This window comes from Platalea leucorodia (assembly GCF_965183815.1).
Source record: "Platalea leucorodia genome assembly, chromosome: Z".
Lineage (NCBI taxonomy): Eukaryota > Metazoa > Chordata > Aves > Pelecaniformes > Threskiornithidae > Platalea > Platalea leucorodia.
The window spans coordinates 16,518,071-16,539,840 of NC_138858.1; the positions used below are offsets into that span (position 1 = coordinate 16,518,071).

At 38.4% G+C, this 21,770-nt stretch overlaps 1 protein-coding gene across 2 annotated transcripts in view; it reads right to left on the minus strand.

The window, feature by feature from the left end:
• Positions 1-1,604: 1,604 nt before the first annotated feature.
• Positions 1,605-21,770, minus strand: part of OXCT1 (3-oxoacid CoA-transferase 1) — an 85,052-nt gene continuing 64,886 nt past the window's right edge. The window contains exons 14-17 of one of the 2 annotated variants that reach the window (XM_082336850.1): positions 19,663-19,752; positions 14,323-14,403; positions 12,234-12,335; positions 1,605-5,440 (exon numbers count right to left, since the gene is read on the minus strand). In XM_082336850.1, coding sequence (XP_082192976.1) covers positions 5,405-5,440; positions 12,234-12,335; positions 14,323-14,403; positions 19,663-19,752 — 309 coding nt within the window. In that variant the 3' untranslated portion in view covers positions 1,605-5,404. The remainder of the gene's footprint in view (positions 5,441-12,233; positions 12,336-14,322; positions 14,404-19,662; positions 19,753-21,770) is intronic. The other variant, XM_082336851.1, reaches the window with a different exon arrangement.

Consider the following 21,770-nt stretch of genomic DNA (forward strand, 5'->3'; position numbering starts at 1 on the left):
GCTTGTGAATCTCATACGGGTACAGGTCTGAGACAAACATGATGATTTGCACCGCTCCGAGGGCAGCACTTCTCACCCTGTGCAACAGCAGCAGTGCAATGCCCGAAAGCATCGGAGCAGCTGCAGTCCAAGCATCTATCACAGCTTTCCACAAATTTAACAGTTTTTCTCTGGATTGCATGCTCAGGGGACAGCTTTAAGAGCATGGAAATAGAAGTTCTCGTTTTAGACTCTACTACTCCCACAAATTAGTAATGTTCTACTTGCTTTTGCAAGCCATTACAATAATAAAATACAATAAATAAAATCTAAGTACCATGGGAGGCAGATGGCGAACCCATCAGCCTTGAAGGCAAGAATTTCTTCCATGTTCTCGCTTCTAAATATGTACGTAAATATGTGAACCAGGCACAGCAAGTTTTCGCAACACAAACAATGGCTACTTTTACCTTTGCTGGAGCCTCAACATCTGATGTTACATAAACACATCCAGGAAAAGGAATTTCTCACATCTTCCCCCCCCAAGGCGTGCCCTGAAATTGCTCTATTAAAAACTGCGACACATACTGCGGTGTAGGTATATTCAGAGCGAAGACCCCTGGTCTGTAGCAGCAGATGGGTATGGGCGGAAGAGGGGCTCAGAATACTGCAGGGCCTCAGCGAAACGATGGGATGTTGTAACACAGGCAACAACTGAAGATAGACAACACACCACAAAACCGCTCAGATATGCCTGTAACTAACTTTCTCCTCTCGACAGAGGAAAACTTTACCTTCTACATTTGTCTGAGTGGGTTTTAGAGCTGCAAGACTGGTGTATTATCTCAGTGGTTTTGGCACTTACCTTGTATCCCCCTTCATAGGGGTGACAGACTGTTGGGTTTTGACCACGCATATAAATTACTGAAGAGTTTCATTTCAGAGCGAATCATCAAGGTTTTTTTCTGAGCCTGAACGTTTTTCTTCACATTTATCAACCTGCTTTCCAATGATATTGAAGATAAAATGATACTATGACATATTTACTCATGACCTTATGACATGTATGGAAGAATGACCCCACTATCCACAGACAAGCACCTTCATCACTTTGCAATCATCTATTTTATCATGCACCAGGTGGTTAATGGCATTTGTCTTCATGTGTCATCTAGTACTATTTTCAGAGTGCAGCCACACACTAACATGAATGATTAACATCTCAAATGCTATCATTTCTACAGCAGTTTCAATCAAACGGTAAAAAATCACTTCTCTGAGGACTACGTATGTAGTCCTTTATTTTACTTGATCGAAAAACAAGTAATTACAAAAATGTGATAATTATGTTTGAGATTGACCCAACAGAGACATCAGTGAGAAGAGAGAACATGGAGAATCCAGCTGTTAGCTGAGTTTTGAGCTTCATTATTTCTGTTCATCAAATCCCTCCACCTTCAGCCAAGACCTTGAGGTCCTTGCGTGAGCTGAGGTGTGACGCGCTGTTGTGAACACCAGCTAATCTTTTACTGCTCCTAATGGCAGAACAGAACACCTTGAAAAATGGTAATAACACATGAAACCTGAGATTTTTAATCTTTATTTTATTGATTGTTTTGCAAATACATAGGACTTTGATGTTTAGTTTGCAGAGCTTACAGTACAACTACATTTTCTATAATATTTCATCTTTTTGCTTTTTCAGGGACAAAAGTCAATAAAATATAAAGTGAAATAAGTCCAACGTGATAATATAGTAGAATCACCATCTTCTTCAGGACAAGGAGTATCAACTCTCCTTGTCTTGTGAAGTGCTGTCAAGCAGGGGATGATCTCGGTGATGTCCCAATAAACCTTCAATGCATACCATCAACCACCAAAGAGGAGCAATAAGCTCTCATCCCTCTAATACCAACCATCACAACTACTGCTCAGAGTATACCTCACCTATGAACCACACTTGCATCCACAGAGAGGGAAATACTTAGAAGTGCTTTAATTTCTAATCCTACTTTGCAAATCAATTAAAAAAGTGGAGTCGCAGCTTGTTGCAATTAGCTTGTGCGGAGACATGACGTTTTCATAACAATACCAATATCCTACCACAATATATTGTCCTCAAGATAAAAAAATTCAAGTGTGACATACAGATACTTGCACCACTGTTGTATACGGAGAGAGCCTGTTCTCCTTTCTTTCCCAGTTTTCAGCACCGTATTGACTTTTGCTCTCCTGCATTAACACTGATACAAATAAGAGAAGACACAGAACTCATACCCAGCATGTATGACAGTCTTCAAGTACTCTTCCACACTCAAGTGTGGAAGATCAAGTGTGTGTGATCCCCAAGCTGAAGAGAAAAAATAACCTATTGCACAGACCTTAGCTGGTTATTCCTCACAACATCTCTGTGAGGTAAGAAGAAAAACATCCCCATTTCCAGCAACAGGAGACAAGGCAGAAAGCACAGATGACATTCCTCAAGGCAGTAAGTGGAGAACTGGAAAAGCTGAAACTCAGGAGTTCTTGGCTCCTAATTCTTTGCTTCAGAAACCAAGGTGCTGAACTCCCAGACATTATCAGGTCATTAGTCCTTTTATAGCCACATATTAATGACGATGGCTTCTGTGCGTATGCCAGCAAAGCATAGTTCTATGGCAGAAGCAGCACGCACCTGATGCTGCCCTCAGACACTGCTGTACTTTATATATGTCAATAAACGTTTGCTGTAATTAACTAATCAGCCCTACAACTAATGTAGCATAGGTAATTGCAATAGATCAACATTTCATTTATAGATTTCTTTAAGACTTCCCCAGCTATTTAAATATATTTTTTTTTCTCTGGATAAGCTAATAGTAACTCCCTTCCCCTGTACAATAGTTTTTATACTCCTCCCCTAATAACAGCATCCATTCTGGGTACTCCCTATGAGAGCTTTGAGTGATGACGAACAAGACACCTTCAGGGTGTCACACCCATCCCCTCAGAGCAGCTCTTCACCCATCCTTGTCCCTGAAGGCAAAGATAGGCACCGTTTGCTGTGTACAGCACCACAAGGGTCAGAACTGTCACTGAAGTGTCTTTATGGAGTGGGGAAGACACCTCTGGGCTGCTCTGTCCAAAACCAAAACTATTTCATACTGAGCTAAAATAGAGCCAACCTTTGTTATATAGAGACTTTTAATCTGCAAAACCTGTGAGCAGAACTTCAGTCCACCTCCACAGCAACAGAAAGGGCCAAACTTTAAGAAGGTAACATGTTTGGAATGAGTGAATAACATAGGGAATACACCTAAATAGAGAAAACAGGTGAAAACTAAAGCTAGGTGAAGATTAACTTGTGCTAATACTGGGTTAAGATATTCTGGAGCACTTTGATCAACATAGTTTCAAGTCTTGCATGAAAAATACCTATCGACCAAATCACTTGTATATGTTTAATCATGAAATTAGCACTAGTCTTTGTACAACACCTTTCTTTCCCATGGGCTCAGCATCAGGTCTTGCCTACACATTCAGGCTATACAACCGCCTACCACCCATTAGCACCCATGAGTTCAAGTCATACAACTTAGTATTATGGGAGTACTTTTGTACTACCATAAAGGTGCTTACAAAGGTATTTTGTTTATTCCTTTGTGGAAAGAAGGATAACCTATTCTGGTATTGACAAGAGATTATCAAAGAATAGTTTAGAGTAAGTGCAACTAAACAAAATAATCTCTCTGATCAAAAAAGTTTTACTGCTATAAAACCCATGTGTGGATCAAGACAAATTTTATAACTGTCCCATGAAAGAGAAGCATTTCTTATTTTCGAATGGAAAAACGCAGTACAAAGGCTAGAATAGGAGCTAGATATTGTAGGAGTTTCCTATCTGTCTCCCTAGAAATGTGTTATATTCCTTCCACAACACACACTGATGGTAGGGATACCTAATCCATCTAGTATCAGAATGTCCTTCTATACCACATCTCAACACTGCTTATCAGATGTATGATAGGCATATATATATATATATTTATTTGTGCATCTACATTTTACATGTTTTTCAGTCACTTAATCTGCTCCAGTCCTGATGTCAAACATTATGTCAGGAATTATTTTAACTTACGTGTTTCACGTGTTCCTATTTATATGAATGACAGAAATGATTATACTTGGAGAGAACACTGTATTTTAGTAAATGCGGACTTCCAGTCAATTCACGCTCTGTATAATAAAGACATATGGTGCTGATTTGGGATGTGAGATCCAGTGCTGTCATATTACCTATTTGCAAAAGCAACAGTCATTTTGTAATTAATAACAGGGAAAGGAAGATCTTTATCAAACAGCAGAACCAGTATGAGAGAATGACTTTTCATTTTGATTGCCTCATGGTGTTCTAGTTCTCATGAGTTTGGGTTCCAAACTCTTTAGTTCTTGCTGATGCCTTAATCGGCAAGTGGTGCGAACTTATTGCTTTTATGCTTAACCAACTGTATTCCCTTCAAAAGAATCTTCCAAGTGCCCACAACATTCTCTTCCCCTGTTTCTCTGTGTAACACTGGAAGGACAGACCTCACTCCAGAAACAATCTTCTTTTGCCTTTGAATGGGGGCTGGGGAGAAGGATTATATCTGGAGAGTAAGAGCAGTTCACATGGGACAATTGTGCAGCTACCAGTTGTCTGCATGGGGACAGAGACTTTTTAGTCTTCCTCCTCCATACTAGCCCCATTCTAGTTTGTATGATTTAAATAGAAAGGGTCAGAGTTGGACTTTGGGAGGTGTAGGTTTCTTAATGCCAACAGATACATACTGTGGAAACAACAGATACATTCAGCGCTAAGGACCTAGTTACTTCCACTGGTATAAACAGTTTTGTCACAAACTCATTAAAATGTTCAGTAAAAGGGAAGTCCGTATTCCTGATGTCTCTCGACAGCTGCCTACATTTGCTATAGACCACTCCAGATAAAAAAAGCCACACCTTTACAGGAGAATGGACATGGTAACTGCTGTAGTTCCAGAGCAATGGAGTGACTTGTAAGTTTAATGACATCAGGAAAAGCAGAGGCAATCATAAGTAAGTTTTGCATGGTCATTTTCTGAATCTGTGTAGAAAATGTTGCATTTGGCAGACCGAGTACAAGGCATTTTTTTGACAATGTTCATTAACATTTTAGTATAACATTAGTCAAAGTTTAGGGAATAAATTCACGCTTCTATTAAAATCGGTAATGTTATGAAAGTAAAATACAATTTAGGCTGATAGTCACAGCCTGAGTTTAACTATCTGGAAACTACTTACAAAGCCCTTAAAATAAAATAAAATAAAAAAAGAAGTAAAATTGCAGAACAGTCATCGATTTCTCTTCACTGAGCTCCCATTTGGAAACAAGCCTTCTGGCAAGTTAAGCCCAGTCTGTATTTCATGTTTAAATCTGCCTCATTGGTATTAGTTTTGGCGAAACCTGGCAAAAAGGAAGAAAAAACACAACAGTTGGCGTACAGATATAGCAGTACAACCCACCGTTCACTTCCACCTCTATCAACTATGTGCTGCTGAAGACTAGAAACACTGTATTTATTTAAACTGATATATTTGCAGTATTTCAGAGATAAACACTCCCACAACTGAATTTTCTGATGCAGGAATACAAGGTACATGTGGTGCTAGTATCCTGCCTCTAAACTTCATTTATTTTGAGTTGGGTTACTGATTTAAGAATGCAAGCAGATTAAACTTGGACAGCTGAACTTGTACTTGCCCCTGCTAACTGCGTGGTCTTCTCGGATGGCTTCCAATGCCCACAGAAGGGATAGCTGAACTCAGGTGAAGCAGCTCCTCAGTCATAGAGCATACAGAATGGCGCATTAACATAACTAAAAAATAGGCTGTGGCTTAGTTAATGCACTGGCCCATGAACGGTCATAGTTTGTGTAGAGTGGGGCTGCACTTGCCATGAACAGCAACAGAAGAGAGAGCTGCAGGTGGGCAATGGCTTCAGCCATCACCTTCTAATCCACTTGCATTCACGCATCAACACACTGAATGATGTAGAGGCAACAAAACAGATTATATTCAATATATGATTGAACCGCCACTGCAGTATTAAAACAATCATGACAAGGAATCTTAAACTGATGATTTGCCTTCTTTGCTCAATAACCAACTTCATTCTGCTTTTCCTCCCCACTCACCAGGAGATAGGATGCTGTCTGTCAATGCTGGGTCTGTGCAATAGTCAACCGAGTTTTGGAACATGCATATTAGCAGGGCATGTACAATCAAATATATATATTACACACATACTGTACCTACAGTATATGTAAACATTTGATTTCATTATTTATTTGATGACAAAATAATTCAATACCTCTAATTTTACCTATTTTTTAAAAACCTGCCTTCTTCCATTCACATTAATTTGATTTGTTTGATGATGATACAGTTTAATAGTTCTAATTTTACCTTTTTTCTTTAAACTTGCCTTTTTCCATTCACATTCATTTTTGTGTGAGGACACACTTATGTATTCTATTGTTTTAATTCCATATACTCATAAAAATCAATTAGTGATATCACAAGAAATCCAGCAGACCAAAACCAAAACACAGTATGCCTGAACAGGAAATTAGATGAGGAAAGAAGGTGTAAATGGGAACAATACAGAAAAGACTTTGAAGAGTAGCAATGGTTAACATTTGTTTGAACCATGACTGCAGGTCTACACAAATACCCTGAGAACAAACCCTCCACAGAAGATCCAAGCCTCTTTAAATATGTCCTGTTTCCAGCCCTATTTACAAAGGTGCCCCAGGATGAAGACCAAAAATGACTCATGTGAATCTTACTTGTTCAGGATGAAAAACACTTCCACAGATAATCTGGCTCCTAGTTGATTAATGTGTCCCCCTGAAACATCACATACTGCATTCCTTCTGCCTCCTTATCCCATCTTTTTCACTTAACAGTACTGAACAAGATAACTCATGGAAGAATGATATCTAAGGGCCTTTTCAAGCATTAAAGCCTCTTTCTTTCAGAGGTACAGAGCTGTATTTCCTGTACCAGTTAGATTTCTACATTATCCTTCCTCCAGCCACTACATATCATCATTTATAACCTTATGAGAATAGTCACCAAGGAAAGCTTAGTTCATGAAGAATGTGTTTACTGTATCAAATACTAATGAAATGTTTTCAGTGAACGGAAACTGTTCATTGATTTTTTCAAAGTTGTGCATGAACTAAGATAATAAATAGATGTAATAGGTACAAGTGTAGAAGAGCTGGAGAAACTCCCTGAGTGCACCAGCATTCCTGGACTAGTTCCAGAAATCTTTCAACATTTCTGACTCCAAGTGCCTATGTGCCTCACTTAGTTTGCGCCTATTTCTGCCTCACCCAGGGATGGTTCCATTGAAGTAAAGGCAAAAACTGGTGGATGAAGATAGCACCATTAAAATCTAGATTCTGCAAATAATGACAAAAGGCAATTACTGGAGGAGATTATTGTTTTTCTGCTGTCGTAGTTTTTAATGCCATCAAAACCTCAAGTGTTTTACATTTGAATGGTCATATGACGTTAAATGTAATGTCTGCACATCTGATGCTAACAGCTGTCATTCGTGTGTACCACTATCCACTTCAGAAAGGGTCTGATCCCCACGAGTGCTGAAGTGCCCCAATGCCTGCTGAAGATAACAGAGGTGGCAAGAGCCCAGCACCACTCAGAACTGGACCCAAATACAACTGTTTGCTCTAAATAAAAAAGCAATTAAATAAGCAGAAAAATGCTAATGTAACAAAAGGGATGGTTTGTGCTTGGATAACAAGGAGTAATCAAGTCTGAAATGCAGAAAGCTTCCTGAGTTCACTCCTTTAAACCTCAGTAGTCAGTCAATTTGGTAACACCCTGTGCTAACAGCACAGCATTTGGTAAGGGCTGAATGTGCTTAATGAAGACTATTTCACAGTACACAGCCGCAGAGTTGCTACTTTCTTCCAGTACCTCCTAAGCAACACATTCTTAATATGATTTCACTTACAGGAAGAACAGCTTATCTTGGAAGCTTCAAAAGACTTTGCTAATGTTGAACAGGTTGGTGTACTGGGAGGAGTTTGCCTGGGCAGCCTCTGAACTGGTAAGAGGACACATGGCCCCAGGGACTCCCTGCAATTCAAGCATGTTGACTTTCTGATTTCCAGCCCCAAACTACCCTTTTCAGCTACACAAACAGCCCTATGCTTATTTCATTATGCTTCTTTATAGCAAACAGTTCTTTCAAGGCCTGATTCTGAATGATGCTGAGTCCTAATACTGTCTAATGACCTTATCAGGTGTGCAAAAGCAAGTTGTTGTTCAAAAATGTAGAAACAGCCCCTCAAAAAAAAAAGACCACTCTTACCATATTTATTAACATAAGAACAGTTCCTTACCCCTTATTAACTCCTAATTGTTTGAAATTGCAGAAAAAAGCAAACGACAATTCCAACATTAGCTTTTGTACAAAAATCTGTTCTTAATGTGACTTTTGCAGTGGGGGTGATTGATCATGAATAAACACAACATCCATTTAAAAATGGACTCGATCATGCAACAGCCCTTTCCTCAAAGGAAAATGTACTTCCAGAAAATAAAATCATATCCTCTATTATTTTGTACTCACTGGCTTGAACTTGGACAGTTGATTTCTGTTTAAACATACACTAGTCATCTGCTATTCCATGTTTCCTTGGCAGATGCTTTTCCTAAACTCCATGTTATCTTTTAAGATAATTTTGTAAAACTGAGCTTTTAGATGAACAAAAAAAAAAAAAAGGGGGGAGGGAAGGGACAGGGAATTTTTACCCAGGCAGACTTACCCTGATTATTTTTATTATGAAATACATCTGCAAAAGTATGGTTCTCAGTCTGTTCTCTCATGGTCTCATCAACGGTATCAGCCAGTACAAGCCCAAACAGATTACCTGCCAAGGTGATCTATATGCTAGGCTACAGCAAATCTGATTTAAGCATGCAAGATAAGCCAACGCTTTGTCTTCACAGCGCAGTAAAATCGAGGGCAAATTGTTTATTTTTGATGTGATGCCAGTCTACAATGAAGACTGTTGACACATTTTCTTTGACATTTTGTTGTTGCAAATGTCCTTTAGGAGATGTTTTTCCAAGTAAGGAAGGAGGCTCTGAAAATGGGACTGTATAGCCAAATGTGTCTCAAAGAAAGCCATATAGGCTATAAAGTTCTCCTCTCCAAACAGGAGTAGTCTGCATGGGGAGAGAGAGTTATATATAAAGGTACAGCCATTCCTTAAAATCTAACTTGTAATGAGCCTAGAGAGATGTTTGTTTTAGTTCAGATCATTCACTGCATCCATTGAAAAAAGCTGCTAGAAAAGGGTCAGCTCCTTATTTTCCACCCATTAGTTTCAAACTAGCAAAACATATGATCCAAAAGCCCTGCTTTTACTGTAGCAATACATTATCACTAAAGTTCCTGTCACCGATATAAACAAGAACAAGATGTCTCATTCAGTGAGCATAAATAATCACAAGCACAACTGTTACTCTTGCAAGGAAGCCTGAGGCAGAGTCTTGAAATGTAGAAAAAAGGACCGAGGATGCTGCTTTCTGAACAAATGACTATCTCAACACACAAATCCCTATTTTCTGAACTCCAAAACTAAGAGAAGAAGCTGTAAGTGTCCGTTTTATATGAAAATCAGGCCATCAAGTGTCCAATATTACGCAAGAGTGACCCAGTCTTGCTGTCACAGATGTCAATAGAAGTTTTGGTATGGATTTCAATGAGAGGAGGGTCTGGGTAAACTGTGGCCTGGAAACATTCTTTGCGGGGGCCAGGGGCGGGAGAAAGAAATGAAGAGCTAGTGCTCTTCCATGCCATAGCTTTAATAAACAAATCATTGTGGTTCACGCTTTCCATCTGCAGCACTATAGAGATTTCAGGCACTTTCGGAACTACCGATCAGTAGGTAACACTGCCCTCCGCGCATACCTTGGCAGACGTACGTGCTTTGCAAGCAAGCGCTGCTTTGCAAACATTTATGCAAGCTGCACGCTTTGAAGATAAATATATGAAAGCGCATAAACCAAGCAGCATCTACATTTTTCATGTCCATGTTCTTTTAGTGCAGCTCGTGATTTCATGCATGACCACGGAGCATGCCGTACAGAGCAGACTGCGCTGGAGTTTGCCTTCAGGAGAACTAGGAAATGGTGCCTGCGAAGCGTCCCTTCCTGATCCCAGTGAGACAGATCCGAGGGACCTAGATGGTGGATTGTTGCAATCTCTCTCATCAATTGCTAACTTCAGGCTATCCTAAAGATTCAAAATTTATACGACTCGTTTGTAACATTTACAGGAAAGCACTAAGGGACAGTGGGTGGTGCTAATCTTTTCTTTGGCACCAATAGCCCTGCCCTATCATATCGACTGTGCTGCTGCAAAGCTTAATCTCATAGTCCATCATTTTAAGCTTATCTCTTCTTTCTCTGAATTCTCTGGTTGCTTCTGCTTTCATTGCCTTGAGCGTAGGCTGCTGGAGTTTAGGTTTGAGTAACACACGCTCAATTAAATACATATATATTGGTCACCTGAACCACAAAGAAACCAACTCCTTCCAAACAAGCAGGTTTGGAACATGTAAGGACTGGTGTCTTCTTACAACAAAAGTCCTTTCCTGTAGTTTCAGTCTATTTAAATGCTAACTAAACATGGCACCTTCAAATTCATCATGAAGTTAATATCCCCAAATTAAATATGCAAGAACAAAACAAAGTGACTGACTGCAGTAGATACAAACCTACAAGATCATTTTTGTGTTTTAATTTTGGGTGCTATCTGTTTGACAGGCTGATGAGCTAAAGAAAAAGAAGTCCTGACATTATCGAAGTTTTAAAAAACCTGATAATTTTTTCCTACATCACAGTAAGAAGCCAAATGAATAATTTCTTTTGCACACAGAATTGCTGAATATGGAAAGTTGCTTCCACTGTAAATTAAAAAATAAAAATGACTTCCATAAATTGTTACATTGAAAATTAATAATGGATCAAAGTGATTTTGTAGCAGTTTCCTGCACTCTGCAGTTGTAGGTCACTCGTCTGTAACTGAACAATTTTTCTCAGATAAACGAATGTATTTTCAGAAGTGAACAGCACTTTATTTAAAATATTTAAAACTCCACAAGAAAAACATACACACATACACTATCATATTTAGTTATTCAGAAATGCTCTCTTATGGACCCAGGAAATGAACAAAATTCCACAGGTTCCTTGCTCAGAAAGTTTTACTTACTGCCAATAGCATGCTCAAAGCCTTAATAACAAACTCTTTCATGCACTAACTGCTCTGCAATCTTTCAGTTATGTGCCCTAGCCCTGCCATGAAACTCTGTGAAGAGGAAGAGTATTGCACTTCATCACCAAATATTCCCCAACAGTTTTTACAGCACAGTTTGTATACTGTCATACTCGCTGTCCTCGCCAAAGCAGGGCTGACCTGTCCCAAAAGACTTCACAACACAGAAGAAAAAACTTCCTAATGTGCATGTAGGAGAAGGCCAAGAAGAAACAATATGTTATCAACCACACGTATGCAATCAATTACAATCTAGTGAGCTACAGCTTTCCATTAATAAGCCACTTCTGTGTTAGCATTAAGTGAGACTTAAGAATGAATGTGAAGGTCAAAAGGCAGTGGCTTTCTGGATTAATGCAGAGCATAAGTTTCATTTGTACAAGGCAATGGGAGAGAAAAAGCAAAGATATCAACAGCAGAGCATTTAATTCATTGACACTAGTAACACAGAGCGGACGCATGTAGTCACCCCTGTTGAGAAGACTCACAGCCCCACCTAAAGATAGCATGAAAACTTAGCAACAGAGAGTTAGGTAAACTAACTTATACAGTGGGAAAATATTCATCCACTTCTCAGATATCAACCAGCTGCCCTCTTGAAAGCATCATAAAAGTTCCCTTTCCACATTGTCCTTTTACTCTTAGTCATTCCTCCATCCCTTCCGTTTTTCCTAGCTTCTAATGTTTCCAATATAATCATACTTGATTAGCCCTAAATTATCTTCTTGTTTTCATCATAAATCCCACAGGTAATCTACCCAGCCCTCACCTATAAGGAGGAAACTTACTGTGTCTACAAGTCTTCATGTAATGAGTATTTGTGGAAAATATTTGTTCTGACACCTGATTAACTATATTTGTTTGTAAAATGACTTACTGTGAAGTCACAGCCAGTGCTTTTCTTGATATCATCCACTGTCAGTCCTTCCCAGATTTCCACAAGGGTCAATCCCTTCTTCTTGTCCACATCAAACACAGCCTGTTAGGTTCAAATAGCATGAAATTAATTTTATATTATCAAAGTAGAAACTGAGGATGTAAGTAGTAATATTGTACAAAATGGTGTTCTGAAGTACGTAGCGTTCCCTCAGCAACAAAAGATGCCATTATCGATTGGTTTCACTTTTCTGACTGACCAATAAAGATTTCTGCTACACTTAGTTGTACCTGAAAGAATGTAAAATATGAGATGTGTTAGTTTTGTGGGAAAAACGTGCAACTGTTCTTCATTGCATGAAATGAGGATCATGCCTCCTGCTCCCATCTGGTGAGAACTGGGAGGTCCAAAGGAAAGGGCCAAGATGTTTTTTGCTGCAAGACAATGCTCACCAAGAGACCATGAAGGAAAACAGGAAAAGACAATGTCTCCCTCATTCTTCTATTTTGTTTTAAGGCCAGTAGAGAGGTACAGAGCGGTTGATCATTGTCAGATTATAAGCTTCTCGAACAGCTATTGCACACCCAGTGCAAATTTTAGTATTTTCAGAAGCTAGCAAGGAAAGACAAGATTTCTTGTTGTATTTTTAATAGAAAGCCTGGGAGAAAGTGGCTGAAGGAGCAAAGGCTGTTCTTTCTGATGTCTTCATATGACATGCTTTCCACTTCCAAGGCTCACAAGTGCATCAAATAATAACACCTGTAAAAGATGTGCACCTTAATGGTGCCTTCCAGAGGGAGATACACAGGTTACAAGCTAGTTGCCAAGGAAACCATAAGGTCTATAGTAATTTTCCTTAAAAAAAAAAAAAAAAAAAAAAATCAGTAGCAAAAGACCAGTGAAGACTGAACCTGAAATGAAAGTGAAGTCTTAAGCTCATCACAGAAGTGTACTAAAGTTCAGCTGTCCTCTGAGGACATATCCACATGAGACTGATTTATGGGACTGAAAAACTATAGCTCCCCTAAGTCTTAAAAAAGAACCTAGGTATAAGGAACATACACACTAGGAAGCTAGTGTGGAAACAGAATTTGTATAACTATCTAAGTACCGTTGTACATTTGTGTTATCTCCTAATAAAGCAACCAGACCTGACAAGTGGTGACTCCTAGAGAAATTTCTGCTTATTGGTTATTTTCTAGCAGTCCTTGTTCACTCTCATTTTTTTGCACCTTACATTTGTATGTGGCCAGTTAGTAGAAGACTGAAAAAACTTCCACATTTTCATTTATTCTCTCTTACTTTGTGGAGACAAAAAGCCCTTTAAATTACAGTAGCAACATACCACCAGGAGAAAGCAAATTCTACATCAGCACCTTTGATGCATTCTACTTAGTATGACAGATGGCTCACAGGGGGACTACTCTAAGCCCTTAAAAATGTAAACACTGATAATAAAAGGAGTATGATTACAGCAAAAACCTTAAGTCACTTATCCTTTGCTGACAAGATCCACCAATGTACTTTGAGCAGCAGCAATATCAGATGCTCACATGTACTTGCATTGGAGAGTAAATTGCTTCACAAACGGAATCAAGTAAGGACAAAAGAATTAAAGCCCTCCTACAGATACAAGTTGTGTTTCTCTGAAAGAGTCTGTAGTATACACCAAGGAAGATGCCATTTGTCTGACATATACATGATACACAGTTGTTGTTCTTCTGGAAAAAAAACTGAGCTGTGGTTACAGCTGTATTTGAGGATTTGCATCTCAGACAGCAAATTTTCAGGAATACGTTGGGAAAAATAAGGAGATACACACTTTGCATACTCCATGCATGGCATCTTTGTTCTGAAGGTGTCTAAGAGTATAGTCCAGTATGCTAGATGTCAATGGTGAAAGCTTTAAAAGGAAAAATATGAGCCCCCAGACCTTTGGAATTGAACTCCAAGGGAATTTTTGCCCTTCATTGGTAAGAGATACCAAATATATTCTTCATTTTTACTAAGCTTTACTACTTTTACTGAGTGTCCCTTCTTAGGGATAGAGGAGGAAAGTATCGACAAGGATTCAAGAAAAGTACTTTACCTTCTCTGTAATGATGCGGTTTACACATTGTTTCCCAGTAAGTGGTAAATTGCACTTTTCCAAGATTTTATGGACATTGCCCTGTGTTTAACAATACACAGACAAACATTAATTTTCAAAAACAACATTACTTACTTAGAATTCAGATATGTACATGAAAATCACAGCTGTAGCCATTCAGTGTTACTGAAACATTCACCATACTCAGAACACTCTTTGAATTCACTTCTATGGCAGATCACATCTCTGGCAATTTGGGACAGTTATTACTTAAATCCTACATAGGGGGAGATGACTAATCAGAATCGCACTGTACCACTGAGTGGGCTCCTGAGTTTAGAAGTTCTGCGTACTTCTGCTTAATAATTTGTCTTTCCTGCTGCAATGTGAGGATAAGAGATACACGGGACCTCACTGATGACACATAAAGGACAAAAATCAGGGGAAGATGTTGCAGGCCTGACATTTCTCTGTCTTATACTTTATCACAAACAGTATGTGCAGGATCAGCCATACACACAGGCATTTCAAATCCCCAGGGCTCAAGTGCATAGTCATGCTCTGAAGATAGTAAATCCAGTTTCTTTACCCACATTGAATTCCCATTCCCTCCATCTCTCCAGGAAGGCCCAAAAGCAGACCAAGAGATGAGTGCAATACACTCATGTTCAAGTGGTACACAGAAGTTACATTATCTCTGTTTTAGATAGAACAAATTAGCATGCAAATACAGTAGAAAAGAATGTATATATAGAAAATGGGATTTACTTTAAGGCACTCCCTTTATGGGGGCATCAAATGCCAGCTACTCTAAATCCTGGGAAAAATACTATCTAATGAGAAGAGATAGCTTCTGACATGAAGCTGGGGAGGTAAGGTTTGGGTAATGAGTTTCTTCCTTCTTTTTTTTTTCCCCCTGCCTTTTTTTTTTTCTTTCTTTTTTCCCTTTTTTTTAAATAGAAGTTCACAAATGGCTTTAGATCCTGCTAAATGAATGTAGGCTGCACGAGCTCTGAATGGATATAAAAGAGACGGATCACTACATTTTTAGTCAGTATTTGTAGGCGTTTTACAGAGGTAGTATTAAGTGCACGTTTCTCCCATTATCACATGCTTTTATTTTTTCTCTAATTATCAATTTTCAGTTATGTATTTCAAAACTCTCAGAGTATTACACGTTTCATTTAACCATCTGAACGCAATACGTTTTAAATTAACAATGATCAGTTTGCCTTAAGGCTTAATATAAACTCAGGAACCATATTTTAGCCAGTTTGACTCCTGAGTGGTAACAAAATGAGCAATCCATGTGCTTCTGAATGTATCTTTTTCTGTGAAGAACTACTTCTTCATTCTAATTATACTGGCAAGATCCACATCTGGTATCAAGGCAACTACTCTGATGAAACTCACTCACTCTTAATGAAAATAATGACTTGCGACAGTGTTACTTTCAATTGATCTACTTATATCTTGTCCGTCTCGAGGACCTTCCTGCACACTTTGCCTAAGAGCCAAGATTAACCTGTGCTATTTGTAATACCTTCAGTAACATAGCAGGTATACTTCTCGGCCATATGAAATGAAGCGTCTCTTCTTGGTACTCAATTGAGACTGAAATGCATGGCCTTGCAGAGGTGATAGCTTGAATGGCTCCTGTGACCCTGAGAACTGATACATTCCAGCTTCGTAACACTTCAGCTGAAGATTACTGTATTACCGGTTAGCATTAAAGGTGACTTTTGGAAGACATCCATCAGGGCACTATCAGAGTAGGAAGCCACGTGGAACTGCATGAATTTTTACTGTCCGAGTTTATACGGGATTTGTTCAGATAAAGGAAAAAGACTGTTGTGTAGATACATAAAACCCTAAGGTATTTCAGTCTGCTTTAAGTAGAAAATTCTGTTGTTGAAGAACAAAAATGTCCTTAATCTTCCACAACACATAAAAATCAAAACTATTCACAATGATAGAAAGGAGTTTTCAATTCAGCACTCCATGTTTCAGACACGTCCAAATCAAGTGCTTAAAACTAGTTTTCATTCTATTTTTCTGAATGGTGTCGACAACTCATTTCACAACATGGAACAATTACCAGCCATTACTTTACTATGTTTTGCAAAACATGTCAATGATGGTATGGTGGTAAGAACTTGACTTTTATTTCTCTTAGGCAGTATTTAGCACATTAGGCACAGATGCACAGTGACTGTTTAGAGATTAAGTAACAACCTTACATTCTATTATTTTTCTTCATGGTTCTAAACAAGAAGTAATTTAGCAAAAAATACATTAAGAAATACTGTAACAGATTAGACTTACGGTCCCTTTGCCAAGGGTCTCACAGTGGCCTCGGCATATGGAGCAAAAACTGAGCCACCCTTCCACAGATATGCCCTCCTGGTTTGTGACATGCTGTGATGTATAGATTTCCTGAGCTAGAGACTGCTTCTGGGCAATGCTATTTAATTGTCACTGATGAACTTAACCTCATAAAACAGTTTAGTCCCTTTCATATAGACTTAATTCTTTGAGCTCCTGCATCATCCTGCTGATCACCCACAACTTCATTAGCTGGCTGTGAAAAATGCTTCTTGTTTGTTTTAAACATGCTGGTTGCTAATTTCAGTTGGCTACCCCTATTTCTTTTATAAGGCAGTGACTAGCCATTCTGCATCCATCTTCTCCATGCCCTTATTATTTTGTGTATTTCTATGTTACCCTTCCTCAGTCGCATTTCTTAAGCTGAAGAGTCTTCTACAAAACTCATTTCATGTTCGGTCATCTTTCTTCTGTACCTTTTGGTTTTCATTACATGTAAAAATTTAAGTAATTAAAAATGTAAACAATTTGGGGCAGAGCATATTTAGTTTTGTTTGTAATATACTGCATATCAGAGTTTAAAAAGAGGAAAATTCTTTGAGTATTTATTTAAGTGTTAAGACAGATACTTGTTTCACCTTCATAATTAAGTGTAAATTACGTTTTGCCTGCACTACAAGGACTCAGACTATTGCTATGTTTAAAATAAGCTTTCTAAGAGTTTAAAAGTGCATTCTCCTTTCAGTATGCATGTTGCAGTTTTTAAAGTTTAACAAGCCATTACTATTATACAAAAAATTGAAAAGGATTAAAGGATCCTTCACAAGATCACAAATCAGACAAAACTGACTGCAAGAACTACCTATTGCAGCACCTCTTGAACATGTCCATTGAAGGTACTGTGTATATCCCATGCCTTCCACTGTATTTCCATCCATCAAATCTTGACTGCTGTTGATTTAAAGGAGACTTTGGTGTCTAATGATAGATTTCATCTTATTTATTTGGAGAATAAGATGACAAAAATGTCCCTATACTAAAAAGCCAGCAGACACAACAGATTGTCACAGTACACGCAGACATTTCCTTCACTCAGTAGCACATTGGGCTTTGAGCAGGACGGAAGATTGCTCCTCTGATGCATAGATACAGATGCAATAAGTTTGTGAGAAAATCTTTGGTGTGAAGAATTCAAGAGACATGAATATAAAATTGTCTCTGTAAGAAGCAGTCGCCCCAATAAAACGCTTCTGACTTTCAGAGCTGGTCTCCCAGGTGCTATATTTGCTTATGTATTATTTAAAAAAAAAAAAAAAAAAAAGGAAGGGAAAAAAAAGAGGAGCACCTGAAAAATGTAACAGCAGCCTTTGATTTCCAAACATTAGATTTCCATATTTGATCATCTTCACTTTCGAGTGAAGAAGACACAGTATGAAGACCCCAAAAAGAGGCTAGGTAGGAGGAAAGAGTGCTAAGAATACCCTCCATTTTAAAATAACAATAAAATGAAAAATCATGCACAAACTTTAGTTTGGCAGTGCCTTCTCAAAAAAGCAGAAGAAATAATTTATGAAAGCCTATAACTGGCTCTCTAGAAGTGCACACCAGGCATCCCATGTACGTAAGTGCCCAAGTTACGTATATACATGCCAAAATAAATAGGTCTGTGCCTGAACTGTTAGTAACAGTGAACCTACCTGTGTTTCCATCTTTTTCAGGTTTCAGTACTCCTACTGACAAAAAACCAACATGCAAACAACTTCCAACCATTGTACTGAAAAAAGATTTTGGTAATAGTACTTTTAAGAGAAAAACTGGCATGAATAATTACACTGTGTGTGGACTCTGAGCCTTAACCAAATTCCACAGTAACTAGAAATTTCAGATAAATATTTATTCAGGTCACATTAATACCTGAAGTATGTGTCTGAGCAAATGGATAATTACATATCCATTTTTTGGGAGGCTGTGATAGGGATGAGAGTCATACAGATGAACCTGCTTTGTACTTTTGTTTACTTAGTTACACATATGCATGTGAACACTATTGGGTCAGACTCAGCCCTGTTACTGAAAATGTGTCCCTTGAGATCACAGCTTAGTATAAATCATGAAACTACTATCTTTTTCAACAATTTTTTCTTTTTAAAATGAAAATTCATTCTTCAAATCACATTTTAAAAACACACAACTGTTAATATATTTAGCTTTCATATTTACTATAGTTTACCATGCAAATTCCTTATGCTTGCCCTTAGGCATTCTGACATAGACATTGTCTTGAACAATACACAACTAATTCTTATTGCAGGCATACAACAAATTTGGAATAACAGAAACACAGAAATTAAACAAAAAGCTCATCTTTTAAACATTCGGTATAGTTCCCTGAAAATAGAGATTTTTGTTCTTCAGTACATTTTTCTCATCGTTTTAGAAGTTTCAAATGACAAGTTTCCTATGACCTTCTGTGGGGGACTGTCTATATCTATAAAACTCCTCCCACAAAGAAGTCTCTAGATTAACCTCTATCACGAAATGATGTAAGGCAGCCTGCATCTCATCATGCCAAAAAGACCTATTCCATTAAGCTGTCAGTACCAATTTGACTGGCAACTTCAAAGGTAAATATCTTTCCATCATAACAAGTATTTAACCATGGTGAACATCATTTTTCAAATTATTCTGAGGAGAGGAGTAAAACCTCTGGGGTAGCGTCTACTGTAGCTCTCACAATTGCCACTTTCATTAAATTTGCATGAAGTAACTAAAAAATGTGTGCAGCTTTTAAACATTAAGTTAATATTTCATTTTTTTCCATGGTGAATGATTCACTTACAAGAAGAAAGGAACCATACTAACCTAGCCCCTTTTTTCACCTCGATAATAACTAACAGCAAAACTGTCAAATCCTCACAAAGTAGCAGAATGACTGTAAGATGTCTTTTTTTTTTCCTTCTTTTTTTTTTGGTATAGCACAAAACACTTATTTAGAAAGAAGCGGCAGAGCCTTACCTTGGCTGAGTGCTCCATGGTGACAACCACTTTGGTCTGTGCACTGGATACCAGGTCCATGGCACCCCCCATTCCTTTCACCATCTTACCCTAGAATTAAATTTTTCACGGAAATATAACATTTTTACTATTTAAAAAAAAATAAATAAAGATAGAATCTATTGGCTGCAATGACAGCAAGAGATATTCACCTTTTCCTGCACAGAAAGCCCACCTACTTCATCACCACTGTATTCAAACACTACCAGAGCTTCACCAGAGCAAAAACAGCTGTCTCATTCTAGGCTCTATATGATGCAAACAGGAGATGGGGAAGTAGAATAAGGATCCACTGCCATGGCTGGTGCCATGGGTGTAACTTAAACCTGAATAGTGCCATTGGCTTAATGGAAGCTCTGGCAGTGAGGAGTGATGAATTTAGTTCCAGTGGTTCTGACATTAGAAAAGCAAAGTTCATTCTCCTGTTGATAGAAATGTCATTACTTCGTCAAAATAAATTTTTGCGTATGAAATGTAGCAACAACAACATCTGAGCACTCTCCACCCGCCAGTTTAGAAAGCCATGGCTCCTATCACTGTATCAGCAAAACCCGCTTTTTGTTCTATTCCAGATGTCTGTGGATGTCATTTCAGAACATGGGCAAATAAATGAATGTGGATCAGTATTCACTTCTGTTTGTCCCTTGAACCAAGCAATGCTCTCTGCCTCTGTAACTCATTCCTCTCAAAGACTGTCAGAATTGCACCTGTAACCACAGGAGCTGTATTATGGCTTGGTGTTCAGCCACCTCTACTTTTACTTTCTGTAATGCTACAGCATTCGATCCCTGCCTGTTTCCACCACCTTAAACTGAACACATCTGATCTTGGAAGGTAAGAGGTCAAGACTTGGCACACTCCTGATGGGAAATGACCATATGTACTAAGTTCTATCAGTATAAGCAGAGCAGTCATTTTTGGACAACAGACACCAGACCCCAAAAAACAAACCAGGCAACAACCTCATATGCCACTCCAGAGTTGCTGAGGAGGGCAGAAGGGGGAGTGGAACATCAAGGCACCTGCGTGACAGGGGAGGTTAGTAGGAAACACAAGGCAAGGAATGTTACAGATTAAAATAAATTAACTTCTGTCTCAAGTGTTTTGTATTTGCTCTCTTTTGACTGGTTATTATCTGTAATTAAAATAAAATATGGACAGTAATACAATGTATGCTGCTTTAGATATAAAACTTAAAAGTATATGGTTAAGTGACTCGAAAACTTCCCAGTATAAAGCTTTTTTCTCATGCTTCCTTTTATTAGCTATGTGATTCAGTACCTTACTAGTTTCAGTACCTATGGTCTATGATATAGAACATATGGAAGAGACTTGTCTCGTCAAGCTACCAGGCCAGCAATTTACTGGTCTCTTGATCATTATGGTCTCTTGATCATAATGAAGGGAATATACACACGCACCCCCCAAAAAAAAATATTTTCCTACTGTTTGCACAGTGAAGAATAAATAACATCTTCCTGTATCTATAAACATTGGAATTTCTCAGGTCAGATTAATATTAATCACATTAATTAACATTACTACTAAATACTTCTTTGCAAACACAAACCTGAAAGGGATGAGAAGATTTATTTCTGTCCTTAACTTCCTGGCACTGCTCAGATCATTCTCCATCCTACCTGGACATACAGAGCTCTTACAGAGACTTCAGTGACCTCTCACCGGCCTGCCAGAGGCTCACTGACAAGGTAACGCAGAGTAGCTGAAGACAATGGATGATCTCCCCAGTAACTCAAAATATATTTGCATTGAGGATTATGCTATCAATACACCTGTCCTGACAATGCCATTAGTTCATTTTCCAGGCCTTTTAGTTCTATTAACTAGTACAGACCTACAGCAACTAGGAAGTACCTGAAGAACTAAGCACTGACGAAGGACAGTCACAAATCTACTGCTGGAGAAGCTGTCATACAGGACTGAAAGAAGAGACTTCATCCCTTTGTGTACGCAGGATCGGGAAAATGCAAGTTAAGTTGAAGAGAAGGACTTAGAACTTTTAAATGGCTACATCTGCTCCTCTTTAGGCAAACATACTCATCACAGTA